Genomic DNA, 22,446 nt, shown 5'->3' with positions numbered 1-22,446 from the left:
ATTAAAGGTCCATTTCAAGAACTGATATGTATTTATTTGCTGGACATAGGCAAAAGTCAACTATCATTAAATACATTGGAATCTCAAAATTTTATGATATACTTCTCTGTAATTACAAGGGCAGTAACATAATTTCTATGTATAAATAACAAAACACAAAATAAAGGAAATATACTCAATCCTACACATAAAGGAGAACAAATATCAGAAAAAGTAAATAGTTTTTTGAAAATGATGACATAATTGTAAGAAATATGTTTTTGATGAGAAAAATGTTTCTTAATTTGGACATAATTGATATTGTGAAAAGAATACTCTACACTTATGAAACCAATAATTATAAAATTCCTAAAATAGTAAATCAACCATATCATTTACTTCTAGGTATACCTATGTATACCTATTCATTTGGTATCAAAATGTCAGAAAACTATGTTGATAACAGTGTAACGTATGTTTTGTTCAGTACTTTCAATGATATTAATGTCATAACAAAAATGAACTATTTAATTGTTTGCATATTAAAATTTTAAGGAGGAGTGACCTTACATGTATTTCTTATAATTTCTATGAAAAGAAATTTTCTCAAATATAATATTGAATATTATTCCCAAAAATAAGATTAAGATACTACTTTCTGATATTGGCATAATGTTGTCAATATTGAAATAATAAAGTCATTGGTATATTTAAAAATTATTTTTCCATTCTTAATGTATGTCCTGTAATACCTAAATATTTATAGATTTTGATGTATTCATTCTGAGTCAATTGTACATGACTGAACATTCAAGTACAATATCACTTAGTGAAAAAATAGAATAGTCAAATTAAAATATAGGGGATCCACTGAAAATGTGCATATAATTGATTTATGGGTACATGAATTATAATACATGGGTAGTGATAAACAACATTTGAATTAACGAATGACAGTTATCATTTTCACTTCAGTTACAAAACTTGTACAGTCATGTGCATCCTTTTAAGTAATTTAAAACCTAAAGATAAATATTTTAAACCTCTCAAAAAATTAAATTTATGAGTGCATTTGTCATATATAAGTAAAAAAGTGAAACTAATTATATTTATATAGAGGATACATTGTAAATCTTAATCTAATATTTGAAAATTATTAATGTATATCCAATTAAACTATTCAATATTTAGGTAAAAAATGAAAATGGAAAAAAAAAACTGGATAAAAGCATTGAGCTTTAGCACTTGTTCTTGTTAGTTATAACATACATACAAGCATTGTCAAAAAATTTTGAAAGGAAGGGTTTTGTAGAAGTATTCTTAGTTGTATAAACACATAGAATTATAATGAGGAATATTTTGTCAATTTGAGAAAACATTTTGTCAGGAAGAACCTATTGCTTTCTCTTAGACATGTATTTCTGGACACACAGTGGGGCGGAGGGTAGGGTCCATTGAAACTAGGTTCTAAGGTTACTATGCCGGGATTGGGTAGAAATAAATGGACATTCTGAAATCATTAAAAACATACCCTGATATCACACATATACATATATATGGAAAATCGTGCATAATCTATTTCACTTAGGTCCATCTCTGTCATGCCCTGGATAGATACTACTGAAATATTTTAACACTGGGAGTGCTGATACACATCACGTTAGACCAAAAGTTCTCTAATTACCTATTAGTAAATACTATACTTATATCATCACACACATTTGTATTAGCATACCTTCAATAATTAAAATTTGTTTAAAGCAAAACAGGAAAATTAGTTGGTAGCAACTAAGGATTATGTGAATGTTTACAATGTATTTATTATTGATCACGTTGCAGATAATCGAACACTGTTCCTAAATAGAGAAAAGGTTAACATGGAAAAAATATCTGCTTGCACAAAGTAATGAAGTTTGGTTAATAAAAGATAAAAAAAAACCTAGCAACAAGAACTTCACCAAGTCCTTATGACACAAATAAGTATATAATTTCTAGGGTCATTTGATCTGACACAAAAATTTCATTATTTTGCCTACAATATTATGAAGAAAAACACCAAAGCATACGATGTTTATTTTGAGTTCTTTGTAAAACTCTATGGGATTTGTTTGTATCTCAGAACAAAATAAATAAATATATAAATAAACATATATATATATATATATATACATATATATATATATAGTGGATAATTAAGGAAATAATAATTTAAATTATACAATTTACAAAATGATATGGTGAATGTTTGTGTAACCTTAACCTTGAATGTTCTTTGTGTCACTCTTGATAATTCTGAGTTGTGGAATATAAACTTCAAAAATAATTGAGTAGGTGCATGTCTCATAAGTCATTTGTAATTTCAAGTCATGTTAAACAATACATAACTTTTTCATGGACATCTTCCAATGGAATCTATTATGTTTAGAAATGTTACTTGAATTTCCTCATTCTCAATATTTCCTACTTAACAGTATTGAACTAATAATCTCCTAATTAAAATACCAAGGAATATAGTGCGAAGTGGCAAATAGTTATATGGTTAAGACAGCATGGCTCATGTTATTTTTAAAAAGAAGGAAAAAACTTCCTTAGATGTTAGTGAGTCTCCCATACTAAATAAATTTGATATTTTGTTTGTTTTTTCAGTAACAAAGAAAAAATATATTTGAATGGGTCATGTTTGAACTTATTTTGCATGCTACAAGATAAAAACAATAGTTGAAAGCAAAGATATTCCAAATTAGAAATTAAAATAAACTTTTTTCTAATGCATATCTAATATTGTTGGGCCTCACATAATAAATAATACGTTTGGGTACCTAAAAAGCATGGAGAGTGTTTTAAAGAAGCCACATGCTTTGCTTTGGGAAGGGTGGTGAATATCAAAAGCTGAAAATTAGTTTTTGATTTAGAAAGTAAAACTTGCTATGTTTGTCTATATAAATGACACACAAAAGCAAAGGTGAGTGTGTGTGTGTGTGTGTGTGTGTGTGTGTGTGTGTGTTTCCTAATTAGCCTAAGTAGTCCTAACTATGTCACTTTTTAGGATGTGGTTCAAGGCAAATGACACATTTTTCTCATTTTCAAATAACCGAAACTGGAAAAACAGGTTCCCTTCTTGTATTTCTTCAAATTGAGCTTCTTTTGAAAATTTGAATGCAGCAGGTTCTTGTTCTGATCTCATTTTCATCTCCTTGAAAGTAATGCCTAAAATAGTCATTTCTCATTTTGATGCTTACAAAGACAGTGGCTGTCAGGATTTCAGAAAAATGCAATATAAAACTGCATAGGATGTTACATCTGCAATACTTGGGTCCAGCTCAAAAAAGATATGAATTTACTGAATCAAGTAACATTTCAAACATACTTAGATTAAGTTCATTTAATCTGGACAATGGTATAGAGTTTCATTTAAGAAAATATTAAATTTAAATGAAGAAATCATTCATTTTAAGTCTTCAGACATTGTCTCAAAACTGAAGAAAACAGAACAAAAAATATATCATCTGATATAACTCGATAACAAATTTGTGTTTTGTATAAATGGTAGAAACTATAAAATCTTATAAATGTTCAGAAAACCACAAGTTTTCATTTTAACAGTTTAAAAGACTGGTAGAGGTGATTCACAATTTTATAAAACCACAATTTCCATGCTTTATACCTATAGATGTTGAATTATATTTGCAAACTCATTAAGTGAAAACAGGAATAGCTATGGAAAACGCTTATGCTCAGTGTAAAAGGGACACCATTAATAGCAAGGCCTACTTTGGAAAATGAAGTCTTTACAAGAAAACATATCATTGCTTAAAAAGCATTGGGAGAAACAGTCTTTAAGAGATTTCTTTCTGTGTTACTGAATTTCCTTCTGCTGCTAAAGACAGAGGAAGAGGCTAAGTGTTCGAACAAAAACTTGACTGCAGACAACTTTGGTTATACTTTTCAATTATCCTGTTGCTACTCTTTTGCTTATCTCTGTTCAGGGAATACCATAGAATATAGTAAAATTAAAACAAGCATGACAAACTCATTGCTATAAGAAAAGTAAAAGCAACAGCATTCAGCTGCCATGACTGGCTTCCGTTTTCACCTTTATTCGCCTCACAGCAATTATCTGCATGATGAAATCATTTTGAACACATAACACAAGAAAACAAATATCAAAATAATAAAATTGTGGAGACAAAAATAAAATAAGAGGAAAAAAACAACAGTAGGAAAGAAAAAAAAGAGAAAAAAATTAATGAAATATTTGTACATAGCCATTATTATTTTCCTGGAAAAAAATCACTCCTACAGAAACAGTGGTTATAACATTATGGCAAAATATTTTTAAAATAATCATTCCATTCTAAAATAATTATATGATAGCAAATATCAATAAGGTTTATAACAAGGTCATCTGACATTATTTTTTGTCAGTTTTTAAATTAAAGTCATTTCCATGTGGAACATGAAAACTGATAAGGAAGAAGTCATTGGTATTTTCAATGTGAGTACTAATATCAGCAATATTACATGACACATAATCTTATTATATTCCACAGTATTATCTACCATGGTTCATTAACATACAGAATTAAGAACAATCATTAAAATTGAAAAATTATTTACTACTTTACAATGCAAGTGAATGTTACATAGGTATGGATGTGAGGAGAAGAAAATCCAGGGGAAATTAGTCATCTACTGTCATACTCCATACATCTTATTGAAACTCTTCAAAATTATTTTGAAAATGATTGTCATGACAACAACTTGTATTTTGTGTTTATATTTTGTATTTATATTGTAGTTTCAGTATGTACCTAAAGTTAAGAATGTCTGATGTGTAGTATCAATATTTGGACCTCATTGAGAATTCCAAAGAGCTACAGTCAAGTTCTACATTGTTAGACCAGGATTTTTATGAACTTATTTATTTCATATTCTAAAAGGTAAATTAGGACTGTAGAAGATACATTTATTTGCCAATCAAGTTCAAGCTTCTTTTTCTAATCTCATTTATTTATCCTACTTTGAAAAGATTCTGTTTTTTGAATTTTAGTGTAAGTCACAAAATCAATATTACTTTAAAACTCACTAGAATTATAATTTTAAATTTCCAGGTATATAGAAATGCCTTTCTTAGCAGTGATTCATATGAGTTTCTTCAGCTTATGCGAACTGAAGAATATATATGTACATTGCAGTTCTTCACATGACCAACATCTCTACTATAAATTTCTAATAATTTATGAGAGGAATTCTTCACTCCAATAATATGGTGAGACAAAAATATTACATTCTTTCATTCCAAAATATCAGGAAGTACAAAAAGGAGCAATCGGTAAAGATATTACGTTTAAATACAAACAACATTAAACAAGATGCTAAGATAATTTATGAAATATTTTACAATATATGTTGATAGTTCTCTACAGCATGACATTTTCTGTTCAATTCATAAATATAGTGGTATAATTATTGGTTAAAAGTATACCACTGATAAAAAAGCCATAATAGTCATTTTATCAATCTCTAATACTAATTATAGCATTTTAATCATTTTATAGCCACAAATTTGAAATAATTATCCAATATTGTGGCTATTTTATATTATAGTAAAATGGAATTGGCTGATTAAAATCTTAAAACCATATAGTTCGTTTTATATAATTCTACCTATCCATAAACAAAGTAAATATCTTTCAAAATAAACATAACCTTAATGAGAATAAAGTTTATTATACATGTAAAACTATTTATAAAATAAGAATCAAATGCAACAGAAAAATATGTCTACCAAGATATATACATAGAAAAATACATCAAAATATCTTAAAAATATGCTATATATGATTATAATGTAGGCAGTTTATTAAGAGTGATATTTTATTTCATTAGTTGTTAACTGCACTCTACATTACTCTCATTATTTGTAAGGTAAGCATCCTTTACTTAAAACTGGAGAGATACGTCATGAATTTTGATGAAAATCAATGATCATTTTTAAATACTCTGGAAAAATATAATTTAATTGTTGAATGTTCCACATATAAATGCTGCTAAATTCTTTATCATCCCACTTTAAGGATTACCTCAATATACTATCTAAAGTGTTCTTTGTCTACTAAGTCATGACTTCCATGATGCTCAACAGGTTCTGCTAATCAGTAGATGAAATCAATAAATGAAAAATAAATATTTCCGGAACTTTTGTGCTATAATACTTTAAGCTTTTTCAGCTTGGATGCAATGACTTTTTACACATTGCACACTAGAGGGAAGGAAATTATCTCCTACATTCAAAGGTAGATTGGCAGCCATGCTGTTTGTGTCTAACCTACCAGTAGGTTCTTATTACATCTGATGTAACACAGTCCAGCCGTCTCCACCTTAAATATCATTCTCATTATTTTCTTTTCTCTACCTGTTAGTATTTAGGCTTTTGCACTGGCGAGTCTTTGGGGTTCTGACAGGGTACATCTCTGCTACAGCCACCACGTGCACCACCACCTGTGTCTATTCACTGTGTGCCCTTTTAAAGGGGCCCTGCCTTTCTGTCTCCTGTCTTTCTGTCTTTCCCTGTCTGTTCCTCTCTCTTTTTCCCACTCTCTGTTCTTCTCTCTCCCCCTTTGTCTCTCATGCTGCTCTCTGTCCCCATAAGTATTATTCCTTTCCCTAATTAAAAACAACAACAACAACAAAACCACAAACAAACAAACAAAAAGCCCTCTACTTGAACCCTGTGGCATGGCATCTCTCTCTCCTCTTTCTCTCTCTCTCCCTCTCTCCCTCTCTCATTCTGCTTTTCTTAAATTGTAACACTATTTAAATCTATAATGGCTCCTTCCACTATGGTGTTTCTTTTTTGTCTCCTCTATTCTTCCGCTGACTCAATCTTCCTGCTCCCTCATGTCCTCCTCCTCCCTCCTCTTTTCCTTTTCTCGTTCTCCTAACTCCCTTTCCCTTCCTAGCTGGCTGTGTTCCCAATTTATTCAAAAGATCTTGTCCTTTTTCCCTTTTCCACTGATGACTACATCATATGCCATCTTAGATCCTTCATCTAGTAGCTGATGGAAGCAGAAGCAGACACACACAGCAACACACTAAGCTGAACTCCTGGAATCCTGTTGCAAAGAGGGAGGCCTGATGAGCAAAGTGGTCAAGACCAGGCTGGAGAAACCCACAGAAACAGCAGACCTGATCAACAGCAAGCTCATTGACCCCACACTGATGGCTGGGAGACAAACATAGGACCGAACCATGCCCCCTGATTGTGGGTCTCATTTAGGAGGCCTGGGAAATCTATCGGGCCTCTGGTAATGGAATCAGTATTTGTTCTTAGTCTAATAAGGGGTTTTGGGAGCCCACTCCCCATAGAGGGATCCTCTCCCTAGGCCCTTTCCTAAATGATGTGACAGACTTCAATAACCTTCCATGGACTGTTTTTGCTCCCTGGGGATTAGAAAGGAGATAGGATGTGGTGTCTGTAGGGTGCCTGGGAGGATGGGAGGAAGGGGAAATCGGGATTGATATGCAAAATAAGATTGTTTCTAGTTTGAATTAAAAATAATTGTAACACTCTCCACCTTGCCAGGAAAGCTTCTTGTGACCATTACCAAAAAAGGGAACTAAATCTTGCAGGTGTTTATGACACCAATAACCCATTTCTTACTAGTCTGTCTCTGAGTTACTCTGGCAAAGATCCATGAAATGACAGGTGTGTCTTTTGATTAGGGTTTCCCAGCAGGATGTCACACTTAGTTGGTATACTTCAGGGCCTAAGGCCTTATCCTAACTCTCTCAAGATAGTACTTTTATTTTTCTCCAGACTCTGCAAGTCCTTAATGTTTGGTAAGGTGATGGGTGAAAGGACATGCTTACTTCTTATTGTATCATACGTCTTGGGGACTTTGTTTTTGGATTCTTTCTTCAGCCCTTCAAGAGGGGCCCTTTAAGCACCTTGGCTGTGTCATTCTCAGAACTGAGAAAATCTCAAGGAACATGACAAACAGAAACTCTCCATGCAATTTAGAAGTTATTAGTAGGAGTGTATCCCTACTAAAGCACAGAATTTATTCACTCATTAATTCTTACAGCCTCATAACGTAAATTTCCAAATCAAGGGCATCTCATCTGCAAAAGGCATGTCTAATTTAATCCTTTGACATTCCATGTTTGGTGTGACCATCTTTCTCTAATCAAAATTGTAAAACAAAATTATTCACCTGAAGAAAAGATGCTTACAAAGAAGCTAACAGTCATCTGCTCTATGAAATCCAGTCTAGTAGAACGGCCTTGTGAGTTTCCTCCCATAGTATGGCTAAAGTGGATTTTTCTTCCTTCCTTCCTTCCTTCCTTCCTTCCTTCCTTCCTTCCTTCCTCCCTTCCTTCCTTCCTTCCATCACCTTCCCTCAATAACAGATGTTGTCTCATCACTTGTGCTTAGTCACACAAAGGCAAAGTACATAATGACAACACCTGTTACATACTACTTGATTCTAACTTCCTTTAAGATCTGTAATAATTAGTTAAATAAATGGTTTTAATTAGCCATGGAGACACAATTCCACCACTAGGAGCTTCTTGAGGCAAACATGTCCAAATTCTCTTTCAGATATACTGTTTGCTATTTGTTTGTTTTTTTCTAATTGCTAAAGGAAGCAATCACTTTCGTCATAGACATCTTCCATGTAATACACATGCCTAGAAAGTAATTACTTCATGTTTCTTTGGAACGTTTCTCCTTTAAGAAACATTTCACTATCCAATTTCAGACTCATAAATTGGGCTTGCTTGCTAATATGTTGATGGTAGAGTGTTGAGGGGCACACCTCATCCTTGTGTTCGCTCACTGTTGGGCAGCTTAGTGTCTTATGTGGTCTGTTAATGATTCTAATATTTGCACTGATGAATCCAAAGTACTCAACTCAGTACTTCTCAAATGTAGAACATCAATACAAATTCCATTATGGAAAAATAAATTAAATCTAATACTACAGAGACTGAAAAATAAACCATAACTTTCTCCATATTCCATTCCTGGTTTGTATATGAACTGTCAAATTAAAAAGTTTCTAAACCAAAAAAATACTACTTTTAGAATAATTGTGTCACTTTATTTCTTGATCTGAATACTGAATATATATATATATATATATATATATATATATATATATATAAATGTATATACACATGCACACACACATACAAATATAGAGAGAAAGAGAGATAGAGAGAGAAGGATGATAATTATTTACTTATTTACCTTTTTATGTCTAGAATGATAAGAACACAACAACAGATAGCATAACAACATTTTGGTTTTGACATTGCTTCATCACTAAATTATTACATTCCTGCCTTATATTTTATAGAGTAATAATTGTGATAATGTAAGTGCTATAGTATACAGCATGGTAATGTAGTTTATGTATACTGTATTCTCTGATGAACATTTGCATTTCCATCTTCTTAAATAATTATCACTATTTTGATGAAAAATTCAAGCTATTTTCTTCTAGTTTTTATAAAATATATTAAAAATGTAAATTACTATCACTCTCCATTATATTGTAAGGCAATAGAAATTCATATAACTATGTATTTGTACCTATTAAAATTTATGTATATACATATATATATAATTTTATATAAATCTTTATTTTGTTAATAAAGTACTCAAATTTTTGCTTGAAATTAGACAGAATGTTTTGCTAAAACATAGACATAATTTCCCTTTATTTACTATGTGAATTTTTCTGAGGGTTCAGGAAATGACATACTTTGAAGTCCTTTGTCAGCTGCATTGATTCAGTTTGAGATTATATTTAATTCACGTTTAAGAGACATGCATAGAATATAATTACCAGAAGCATAATATGATTGTACAAAAAGTTATTGCTATTTCCAATTTTCAAGGACAAATAAAGTGATAGGTGATACTATATCCAAACACTTTTACATTGGAAAATCAATCATTTCAATCATTTCTCAAGGTTAAGATTTACACATATATACATCAAGTACACTTGAGATGAATCAATAATTTAATCTTTTAAAGTCATGTAAAAAATGAGTAGCTCTAGCTTGCCTACTATTAATAATATAATGGCATAATACAGAAATACTTTTCAAATAAAAAATAATATTAGAAAATACCAATAATACTTCTGAAGGATCCTTCTGAATTTCAAAAATAAACAATTTGAAGTATTTGTGAGAAAGCATTAGCAAAACTCTGTCCCATGTTTAATTGTATTTAATCTCTATGATCTTTACAATACAACTTAATCAAGGATTAATTATCTTAAGTGTCTTTCAACTTTAAAAGGCAATCATATTAAACAATTATGTCACATTGATGTCACCTTGAAATTATAAGGTAAGTAATATAGTCAAAGTGATTTTTTTCCTTAATTGAATAATATTATGTCCTAATAATGATACTGTGTTACAAATAAAATAAACAGGGTTTTTATGAATCAATATTATGTCCGCATCATACATATGTAAATATAAGAAAATATAGCAGAATATAGTATATACTATACACATATATTTATTAACCACATAATAATATTAAAAAGTGATAAAAATGCTATCTATGACAACTGATTAAGAGAATTCAATATGATTTTCAACTAGCACATGCCTTGGCTTTATTGTCATCACAGAAGGCATCTCCAAAGAATTTTAATAAAATGGCAATTTTATTAGTAATTATATAAATATTATACCTGCTTCAGAGACCAAAGATTGGTTTATATTAAAAACAGGCTAAAAGTTCCCTGACACATTTGACCCTCTTTGTAACTCCAGTTCTACTTCTTTAATGAAACCACATATAAACTGTTTCTGCATGGGTGAGCTGTAGACAAATGTAGGCAGAACTGGAAAACAAGCTCCCAGGTTGCTTAGCAGAAAATTTGCTTTTGCAAATGTTTCCTGTCATCTCAGCACTGTTTTAAGGAGCATTTTCATCAGCCATTCTCATCTTTAGTTCTTCCCATCTATTCAGCACTCCAAATTCGATGTTACTGCTATAGATGTCTAAGCATGCTTTTCCAAATACTCAGTATGTCATTTTAAGAACAGGAAACTATGTTGATTTTTGCAACAATAACCATGTTTAGGAAACCAAAATGATACTTCAACTCATCTAGTGTAATTTTCATTATTAGCAAAATACACCAGAAAGATATAAAAAAGATAAAGTGCTACTTTTAAGAAAGGATATCATCTTGCTTACCTTTAATAATGTTGGGCTTTGGGGGCATGCTGAACTCATATATGGTGGGCTCAGAATACCCCAGCCTATTGGCAGCTGTGATTTGTACTTCGTAGCCCATTGTCCACTGCAGGTGTTCCAAAATAATGTGGTCCTTATTCCCCTGCACCTTTTTCTCCAGCCACTGATCTTCCTTATCTTTCTGTGAAAAGCGAGAAAAGGACTTTTGGAACAAAATGCTGTGAAAATGTATTTTAAACTTAATTTTGGAATAATTCAAATAGTTTCTATTGTCTTATTTCTACAGATGGATATGTAAAATTACTCATTTAATGAATTTGGCTTTGTTTCTAATGCTACATGAAAGGTATATACCAGCTAAGGATGGATGATTTAACAAGTTAATCATGTGGTAGCATAATTCTATCTATTAATTTTATTCTAATTTATCACACAGAACTTTGATTCATAATTTGAATTTTTAGATCATGGATAGAAAGATTAGTCACTGAATAATTGCCAAAGACTATTATTAACATTTGTTGAAGCAGGATAAATACCTATGAAGTAAACCCTGGGCAATATGGAGACAAATTTTCAGCAATGTTCTTTGATGGTTCCCATGAACTCTGAAACACTGACATGGGTTGTTGTTGTTGTTGATTTGTTTTTTGTCTTTTTCTTTTCCTTTTTTCTCTTCTCTCTCCTGCATATATAGATCTATATCTATCTATCTATATATATACATATATATACACACACACATATATATATATATATACATACATATATATATATATGTATATATATATATATATGTATGTATATATATATAGTTAAGCCCTAATTTTATAGTAAAAACTCACTCAACATTAACTCACATGTGTTCTGTGATTTCATGCATGCATCTTACAATAGCCTTCTTAGAGTGAACCATGTCTGGCTCTTATCTTACAATTTATTATCTAAATATTATTTGATTCTTTCTGTAAGAATATGAGAGCAGTTGGTATTTTGCCAAAAAAGTCACTACTACTACTACTACAATTAATAAAGAAGAAACAGTCCCCAGATTATCTTAAATACATTGACTAAAACAACATGATCATTGGACTCCACCATATTATTTTTTAAAACATATAAAAGTTCCTGATATAGTAACTGTTTCTATCAGATTCTTTTAAAAAACATTAGAAATGTCTTTGTTGGTCACATGCCTGGGTGCATGCCTGTGTGCTTATGTACATGATGATGATACCACAAGATAAAACTAGAAGAGGGCATTAGATCCTATATAACTGCAGTTACAGGAGGTTCTAAGTCACAAAAGAAGAGTGTGTGCTGGCAACCAAACTCAGTCCTCTGCAAATGTACCTTCTAAGTCAATTCTCTAGTCCCCTGTATCAGATGTTTTAATTAACTTTTATTTATGTTTGAGTTACATAAAGATAGGTACTCCATGAAGAAACTGTTGATATTTGCATACCCTTGTATCTGTGGTATGACCCCAATAATCAGGGATTGTCTATGCAACTATGATCTGGGGCTACACATACATTTTAGTTTGTATCTAAGTAAAGTTACATGTGAAAGACTTAGATTATGTCAGATGATATCAAGATTATTATAGAACAAAGGTTATTCTTCTAGCGGGATGTTCTTTCGTTCACCCAAAACTATAAATTATAGGATTTTCATCTGTTAAAAAGTTTTTAATTTTCCCATAGGCTATTTCTGAAAAACCAAAACTTTTGATATAGTAGCCTCTTCTGAATTACCAATAATTTAACTTTTAATGTAGTAAATTAAATTCCCATGCCATTTTACAGTGATATTGTAAGGAAACAAAGAGAGGAGTACTATTTCTCACAAATAAATCAATTTCATTTTCCATTCAACTTAAGACAAGGAAGTATTTTAATCCCCTAATTGCTATTCCTAGGGAATAGAAAAAATTTGAAGTGGGTGTAACAAAATACTCCCCTAGGCAGGAGAATCTCAATTATGCATTGGTAGACTGCCTAATTTGCAGACATAGAGTACCCAGGGAATGATTTAAGATAAGTAGTGGCAAAGTGTCCCTCTAGGTAACTTAATGAGATGATTTGCTGTATAGGACTATCATTAATATGCCAATTAAATGGTGAAAGACAGGCTCTTTTAAAAATAGCCATAGTGTATGAATAAAGCTTTTATCTTCCAATTCTTATCTGTAAGAAAAGAGTAAGAGCACATGACAGTTGAGACAGATCTCTAATATTGATACTCATCCTAATGCCAGCATTGAGGGGATTACTAGCTATGTTATACATAGAAGGCTATGTTTGTGTTTATAAAGGAGCCCCATTTTGACTTCATTCTTAGCAGGAAATAATTCTTTACCTTTCTTAGACTTTGTAGAAGCTATAGCTAACATAGCCTCACATTACAACAAAATAATTATTAAAAACATCAATAGAAGTAATTATATGACACCAATATTCTTGTGGGTTCTTCTGATTACTTGGATGTATGATGTAATGTTTATATGATTCAAAAACAACTCTCACTTTTTAGGATTTTTTGATCTTATTGTGCATTTATCTACTCTTCATATGCCCTTACAAAAATAATAAGAATTCTTGTAAATAACCATTTCCATTTGCTACTTAAGATGTGTACATAGTTGTCATTAGTTCAGATATTCTCTATTATAGTACCATTTTTAGATTCATAACTTCAGTAACACATTGGCTTATAGTTAAATTAGTTTATTTAGGCAAAGTTGTATTTTATAATAATAATATTATTTTACAGCAGAAAGGATAAGTAAGATAAATTACTAATGTGTTCTTTTCTCCTTAATATTAATAGCAATTTACTTGAGATAGTTCAAAATATGCTTAAATTGGTATATTTAAATACATTTCAATATACATGCTAAAACTGTTGCTAGAAAGCCTTGTCTCTAAATAATGAAAGTTCACTTTTATATATTCACTAACTTAAGACTCTTTGATAAATTACATTTGTCTGTTACATTTAGATGTTATTATACAATATCTGGATTTCAAATAGATTGAGAAGGTCAAGTGACCCTTTAAACCATGTGCCTTAACCACTGATTCTGGTCCCAAAAGTACCTTCTACACAATTGATTTTAAACAATCAATTTTCTTCAGTTCTTCTTAAATCAAGAGAGATTTAACATGCCAACACTAAAATAGTTATGGTCCCATAGCGGCCATCAATTTAGAGAGATTTTTTTTTGTAAAAAAAATACTTGCAGATGCATGAAAAAGAAACTATCAAATTACATTCACTTACACTAATATTAAAAGTACATATAAAAACAGCATAGTTAAAATACCTTCTTGTATGTTCTCAACTATTCTATTACATTATTGGATGTCTTTATTCTCCAAATACCTTAACTTCAAATCCTGATTCTAACACTCTAAGTCTTTTCTAAAACATGATGTCTTCCTAATGGGTGAGGCAACAAAGCAGTATGATATGGTAAATTTACCATATCATAACTTAAAGTTTTGTCCTTCCTGGCTCATATGCTACAAGTAATTATCCTCTTTTGTAATATTTACAATCTTGTCTTAAGTCATTGAAATGAAAATGAAATTCATATATGTGTTTGTCCACTAGATATTAGCTGACACACAAGGAACACATGGTCTCAGTTATACTGTTCCCATACATATCACAGTCGAAAGTTTACCTAAAAGGAGAAATCTAAGGACCATTTTCAAGATGTGACTATTACAGCTGCTTAAAAGCTTCAAAACATTGATTCTTCACATAGGTACACAAGACTGGAGGCTCAGCTGAGGTTACTGACAACTTGTAGTGTAGCAACAGCAAATCCTTGGAGAACAGACAATCTCCCATGAAGGTGAATGTCCTGAGATTGTACACTGTAGGTAAATCTTATAAGCAGTGCCTAAGTCTCATAAGGATATGACAGATTTTAACATTTTATCACACCACCTTGCAAGGTAGAGATGTTCCCACCAGGAACTCTAATATGGATATAATGTCACTAGACTATTTTAGGCTACTTGTAATGTGACCACTTAGATTAAATCTCATGTTAATGATTTTTAGTATTACTGGTCTCTTTCATTTGTACATTAAGGTTTGCAGCTGGTCTTATCTTCTTGGGAATGTTGGACTTCACAGGTGCTTGTCCTAAAACTCTCTTTTCATAAAGGTTTTTCACTATTATCCTGAGCGTTCTGGTGGCAGGGGCAAGCAGATCTCTATGAGTTCTAGGCCAGCCTAGAGTTCCAGGACAGGCTTCAAAGCAATACAGAGAAACCCTGTCTTGATAAACAAACAGACAAAAACAAAATAAAAAGAATTTTCCAGATTCCCTCAGCTGATTTTTTTTTTTTTTTTTTTTTACTATGGTGGTGACACATTTTAAACTTCAAGACATAACAGCACAGATAGGACAACATGTAAAAAGGAAAATGACGTAGGGAATTAGAAAGGAAGGCAGGGTAATGAAGATGGGGATTACCAAGTACAATATATGCATTTCTGAACATGGTAAAAGAGCACCAATCATTTTCATGGTTAATAAAAACATACATTCTGAGAGTGCATTAAACATAGCTGCACTGTGGAATTCAGGAAGCCCAAGAAACAAACATATGGGTTGTGTATTTTTAAAAAAATCAGAGGATCTAGTATTCTCAGAAAATCTTAGGTGGATAAAATTTCAGGATGCCAAAGATGTTGCACTGTACACAGTAGCAAAATAATTCAGGGGGTGGCACAATTTCCATGGACATATTTTACTTGTCCATTGATGCTTTATATTTATATACTTTTATATGTTATGTATTGAAGCTTTTATGGTTTTCTCTTCTATTTTATGGTTCTGTACTCCATCAGATAATGCAAATTCTCTTGTTGCTATTATTCCTTAAAGGCTTATGTGGGAAGTATCCTTTATGTTTGATTTATAAATTGAAAATCTTTGAAGAGTAAGCAATACCCTTCTAAAAGTGCAAAAGGGCTCCAAACCATTGCTTTGCAAAACTTGTACTAAGAGTCTGAAATTCCATATTTAAAGTGGTGCTCCCTGTTCTGGTTACCGATACAAGTAATAAAATAATTGAGTAGTGGTCAAGTATAGTTACATTTGAGTTAACAATCATTTCCAATATGGAGTTAAGAATAAATCCTCAAGTAGTTTGGAAATGGCAAGCTGGAAATTAGAACAAATTAAATATAACAAAATAAGAATGTGATACACTGTGTATATTCAATCAGTTAATTTTTAATTGGTAGAAATGTCTATCCCTATGTTTTTCAGGTATCTGCAAATTTGAGAAATTCTTGCATCATTCCCAAAGTAACAAGATTAGCTCTATGTATGTCACCTCGACCTAGATAAAGGGATTCTTTTATTGGCACAACAAGAAGGGAATGTTACATTGGATCAACAGGATGAAGAAAATGAAGGAATAAAGGAAAATAGGCAATTTTTTAGATACATGTCCATGTATTAATTTTCTGGTAATGATTTTACTTTACTCAAGGGAAATTCACACATGTATACAATGCTATATGATTATATCTAACCACTTTTGCCTTTTCCAATTCCTACTTTATTCCTTTCTTCTCCATGTCTATTGTTATTTTCGGTATTGATAATCAATGTAAATGAAGACAAAAATATATCAATTATGTCCTTGCAAATTGTAGAGTATTGATGACTAGGTATTTGCAAATTGAAGTACATTGATAGTAACTTAATAAATTTGAATTTCTTGATTATTATCTTCACTTTGGCAACTGCATGTACTAATATGCATTCTATGCATGTATGACTTCTCTGATAAGAGTCATTTTGAGTCTATACTTGTAAAAAAATTAATGAACTTACATAAGTAAAGTGGTATTTATCATGGGTGATTCTCCTTTTCTTCTTTTCTATTTAAAATATTTTTCACTATATTCTGATCAAGGCTTCCCCTTCCCCAACTCCTTCCAGATCACTCCCACCTCCACCCACCCATTTCTTGCCATCCTTTTGTTCTATTTGGAAATATTCAAACAAAGAGTGATCAAACCAGAACAAAAATTAGATAACAAAGAGAAAGCACAAGAACCATACATACAACACACAAAATAAAAATGTAAGAAATAAAATATTAAAGAAAAATATAAGAAAAATTATAAACAAAGCAATATGAGGCAAACCATCTGCAAAATTACCTTTGACTTCATATTAAATTAATATTGATTTAATTAATTAATACTGCTAGGTTGATCTACCCTTAAGTATTATTAATGTTCCCAGTGACACTTCATTGGAGAAAACTAACTTTTGAGTTATAAATGTGCATCAATTGGAGTAAGCTTTTTTTAAATAAAATCTACAATATGCACACACAAACACACACACACACACACACACACACACACACACACATATATATATACATATATATATATATACCAAACTGTCAATATTACAAATTTGTTACAGTAATTGCTTGAAATAGATATAGTATAAGTTAAGGGAACAGTTTTGTCTTCATCCATGCCTCCTAGAACTATTGTAAGTGGGACCAATTATGTGAATTATGTTATATTGGATAGCAGAATTCTTGAACCTCTGTTACTCAAGTCAAAAACACTAATTTATTTTTCTTCATGTAATAAATATTAAAACATTATTAGGAATTTTGCTAACATTTCAAGCAACTGTTGGTTTCATTAAACCAGACAAGTGTTTTAGTCATTTCATATTGAGAAAGCTATAGGTTAATCATTTTTACATTCTGAAAAGCATTCATTTTGTGTATGTGTATGCATATGTGTGAGTATTGCATATCAAGTTGCTTGTTGAAAGGTCAGAGGACACTTTGCAAAAATTTATTCCCATCTAACATAAAGTGTGTCTTGGGGTTTGAACTCAGGTCATTAGGCTTGGAATCAGTCAATTTCACACTCCAAGCCATCTTATAGATCCATAAAAGATATAATTCTATGTGTACAATTGTCAATGTAATTTTGTTCAGTAGAGTTTTGTTTTAAAATATTATAGGATACAATGAACGGTGCACAATCCCCTTTGATTATCTAACCTTTCACATCTTGAAGGATGTACCTTAAATATAAAGGGGCCTCCTGAAAAGAAGTGTGTAAGCTGAATGGGAACAAAATTCCATGTCTTAAGAATTGAAAAATATGAAATCCTGGCAGATTATCTGAAATGCCAAGCTGATACTCAATTACTTAATAAATAAATAAACATGTAATTCAGATTGGGGGAGGAGATATTCTCACTTTAATACTTTTTAATGAAATTTTCTTGGCCAGGATTCCAACTGGATGTTTCAACAAAAAAGCAGTCTGCACTGAATTTGAGAGAGCAATCCACATGCCATTACTGATAGTTTCCTGCTCACGAGACTTCATTTGTTTCCTGAGTAATGAGTGTTACTACTCCATCTCTAATGTTTACATGAGGTAGATCAAACACAAGCCCCATGTACACCAGCACATGCTTCCACTCAGTCCTACCATAGTCCCTTAAAATTTCCGTTCATTATACTTGTTCTTGTATTTGTTGTTGGATGAGGAAGTACATATTGCATGGTAGAATACTTACTTTCTAGCTGTATTCTTAGATAACTAGAAATAATAACTCCGGGAATTGTATTTACAAATAATATACCCTACATAAAGTACTAGCGATTTATTAATTAAAACCCAAGAGTAATAAAGAGAGGTAAAAGGACATAGCATGAAATAATAATGTCTGTTACTGTTCATTGACATCCACGCACTATTTGAACTTAAGTTGTCATTGGTACTACTCTACTATCAATTCATTACAGTATAAAATGAAACATACTTTTAATTTTAAGTAAAACATAGTCACAGAAAGATATAAAACCACCTCTCTATTTTATTGTCTTTTACTGATCACTCTGGCATTTCAATGGCATCCTTCTGTAGAAGTTATTAATGTCTATGTAGCTATGTAGCAAAAAGTATCTTGGTGCAATTATAGGTAGAAAACAGACATGCAGGAACAGTTACTCTAGAGTAATTAATGATGCAACTCTGGTCTAAGTTCTTTGGACAGAGATTCTCTTTTTGTCTAATTTTCAAATGAGAAAATGAGAACGTCAATGTAACCTGGCCCAAATGGCAGTATGATGTCAGATTTGATCTATCTACAGTCCAAGGAGACTTACAGAAGCTCACTGAGGTAGACACTTTACTGCAGAATACGCAAAGACACCTGCTGCTCTTTATTGCCATCTTGAAGCACAGAACATAAGGGTGGTGATCCCAAAAACAGATACAAACAAACACTAAAAAGGACTCACATAGAAGGTAGTGTTTAAGTGTGTGTGTGTGTTTAAAAAGAATTAGTCAGAAACACATCTCTGAGAATATCTATGAGGATGTTTCCAAAGAGCTTTATGTGCAAAAGGAAGACTCAGTGTTGTCACATCTGAATGGCTAGTGTCTATAGTGGATAAAAAGGCCAAAAGTAGGTGAACATAAACATTCCTCTCTCTGTTCACTTCCAGCACAAGGTAATTTCATGGCACGATTTTCTTGCCATGATGAACTTAAACCATGACTCAAATCGTCCCTTATTTAAATTACTTTTATCAGATACATTGCTGAATAATATAGAAAGTTACTAATACTTTTTCTACATTATTTATAATGAACTGACAGATTTTAGGGTAATGTACTATGACCAAGTGGAAAGTAGATAAAACTAGTCACATAAAGAGAAAAAAAAAATGTTACCACTCTTATGTTGTTAAATAGACTAAGGTCAAAATCATCAAAATAATACTCAAAAGATACTCACACTCCTGTATTTCACAATGTATTCTAAAATAGGAGCACCTCCATCGTCTTGCTTTGTGATGCTGATTTTAAAACTCTTCCCACTGCTTGGCTGTCCATGTATGGAAGGGGGACTTGGCTCACCTAAGTGGAGACACAAAGGTTCTTCATGAACTCTTGCATCACATGCTGAAGAATGCTGCTTCTTAAGTATACCAATACCTTATGTACCCCAAATATGTGCCACTTTATTTTATTTACTTTAGATATTTTATCTTTTTGGTGTGGTATAACTTTACACTCATTCATGAAATAAATGTTTCTATTTTAAGAAAGGGAGTTTCCATGTTGTGTAGAAGACACTGTATATTTTTCTTATAATAAAAATTAAAGGGCAGAAACTACATTTTCAACATTAAATTTTCATACACACTGCACATACACTGGATGTTTTTATTCACTGGTTTAAAATTTAACATAAAATGTTAATTTAATATTGTGTTTGGTTCATAAATTTATTTAATGAAAATTAAATCATTTTACCCCCTCTCTCCTCTTGAAAACTATCTCTGTTTTTTATTTCTTTCTCAGTATGTGGTCACAGAGTTTAATTAGTGTGTAAGAAGTTCTTAATGAAGCAAGGACAACAAATCAGTGGTTGTAACTCTGAAGGAAAGGATACTCCTTTCCTAGGTGCCTGTCAATTCTTCCTTCAATTTTCCTTCTACATCCAAATTAAATGTTAGTGCCCAATCTCATATAGGTCTAATGAAGATGATCACAGCAACTTGACGATACTTTATTATAATTTACAATTCATTTTAAAATAAAATATAAAACAATATAGATTCTGTTGCGTTAAAATAGATAAAAATGTCTTCCAATTGTGTTAAATTCAATCCATTCATAAACAAATTGCCCCTGATTTTAAATGATTTACAATTTTAGGGAAAGGTTGACAAGTCAAGAACAACATATTATGGGAAGGGAAGATTTCTAATTCAAAAGGAATGAGAAAATCAGAAAAATGAGTATAGTGTTTGTGATGGTTTGTGTGTGTGTGTGTGTGTGTGTGTGTATGCCAGTATGCATCTCAACAGTAGAATTTTGTTATCATCTTCTATTTTCATTCACCTAGGGCTTACCAATTTGGCTAGATTTGTTGGTAAGGGAGCACCAAGGATTCACCTACCTCTACCTCCAATTCAGTTCCAACCTTACTGACCCATACAACTGAACTCAACCTTCATATGACTGCTATTGATCTCAGCTCAGGCTCTCATGCTTTCATGGAATAGTGAACACTTTGATGACTGACCCAGCCTCAGTACCAAGGGTGGAGAATAATTTCTTAATCATTCACACTGGTTCTTAAAGAAGAGAAAAATTGTTCATAGTCTGTAATTGTAGGAGGACACACAACTATAAATGCTACCCAGATGTCAACTGAGTTGATCAAGTCTCTGTTTTGGACCAGTTTGCAATACCTCTGGGTGTCCTCAGCAGTGGAGAATACAAAATGAAATGTACAGGGATGTGGGGGAAGGAGATATCATCTAGCTGCCCTATTATTAACTTTCGGATGGTGGCAGAGCTGTGTCTAGATGGAGGTTGGGACATTAATGGAGGTGTCATTGAGAATTGTAAGCAAGAAGGGGTGGATGAATTCATAGGAGGTGGCACATATGATCTGATTAGGCCCTGAGATTTACTTACCTAGTCTTCATCCTGGTAAATTAATAATAATAATAATAATAATAATAATAATAATAATAATGGAGTGTAAAGATGGCATTGAGAGAATGGATTAAAGGGGTATAACATGATGGTTTCTGGAAAACCCTAGGAAGATCATTGGTCAAATATGGGGAATAAGAATTTATTGTGGCCAATTTGATTGACACTATGCAGATTTTGCAATTGCAAAGTTCAGTGCTATTCAGTAAATAGTGTTACATTTTAAAAATAACACAAAGGCAATGCCTTTTAAAATTCAAAACAAAACAAACAAACAAACCAAAAAACCTTTACATAAATCCAAGAGAAAAAAATGCAAAACAGGACAGTTTTGAGAAAGACGACACAGATGATAATGGGCCTCCAGTAGTCATCTTTGTAACAGATAAATTTAGAGTTTGGTATTCCTTTGTCTTACAGCTCACATTATCTGTGGGTTAATAGCTGTGTCTCAATAAAGGAGACATGACACAAACCCATTTTTCTATGAACACAATATACTCTGCAAATATAACCTAATTAATCACACTGTAAGTCCAAAAGATTTCCTAAAGCAGATTTACTGCTTTTATTCCACCAAGCCCTTTCTTTTCTTGCTCAACTTTAGAGAAATGTTATTTTTTAATCCAGAATGGCACTACCTCAGAAAAACTTCAACAGAGAGTTAATTCACTTCAATGAAG

The 22,446-nt window shown here is 31.8% G+C and overlaps 1 protein-coding gene across 1 annotated transcript in view; it reads right to left on the bottom strand.

Moving 5' to 3' along the window:
- Window positions 1–22,446, bottom strand: part of Ncam2 (neural cell adhesion molecule 2) — a 343,990-nt gene that overhangs the window by 24,473 nt on the left and 297,071 nt on the right. The window contains exons 14-15 of the mRNA XM_051191784.1: window positions 20,049–20,170; window positions 11,219–11,399 (exon numbers count right to left, since the gene is read on the bottom strand). Coding sequence (XP_051047741.1) covers window positions 11,219–11,399; window positions 20,049–20,170 — 303 coding nt within the window. The remainder of the gene's footprint in view (window positions 1–11,218; window positions 11,400–20,048; window positions 20,171–22,446) is intronic.

This window comes from Phodopus roborovskii, unplaced genomic scaffold (assembly GCF_943737965.1).
Source record: "Phodopus roborovskii unplaced genomic scaffold, PHOROB, whole genome shotgun sequence".
Lineage (NCBI taxonomy): Eukaryota > Metazoa > Chordata > Mammalia > Rodentia > Cricetidae > Phodopus > Phodopus roborovskii.
Note: the sequence above shows the minus strand (reverse complement) of the source record. Positions and strands in the feature narration are given on the sequence as shown.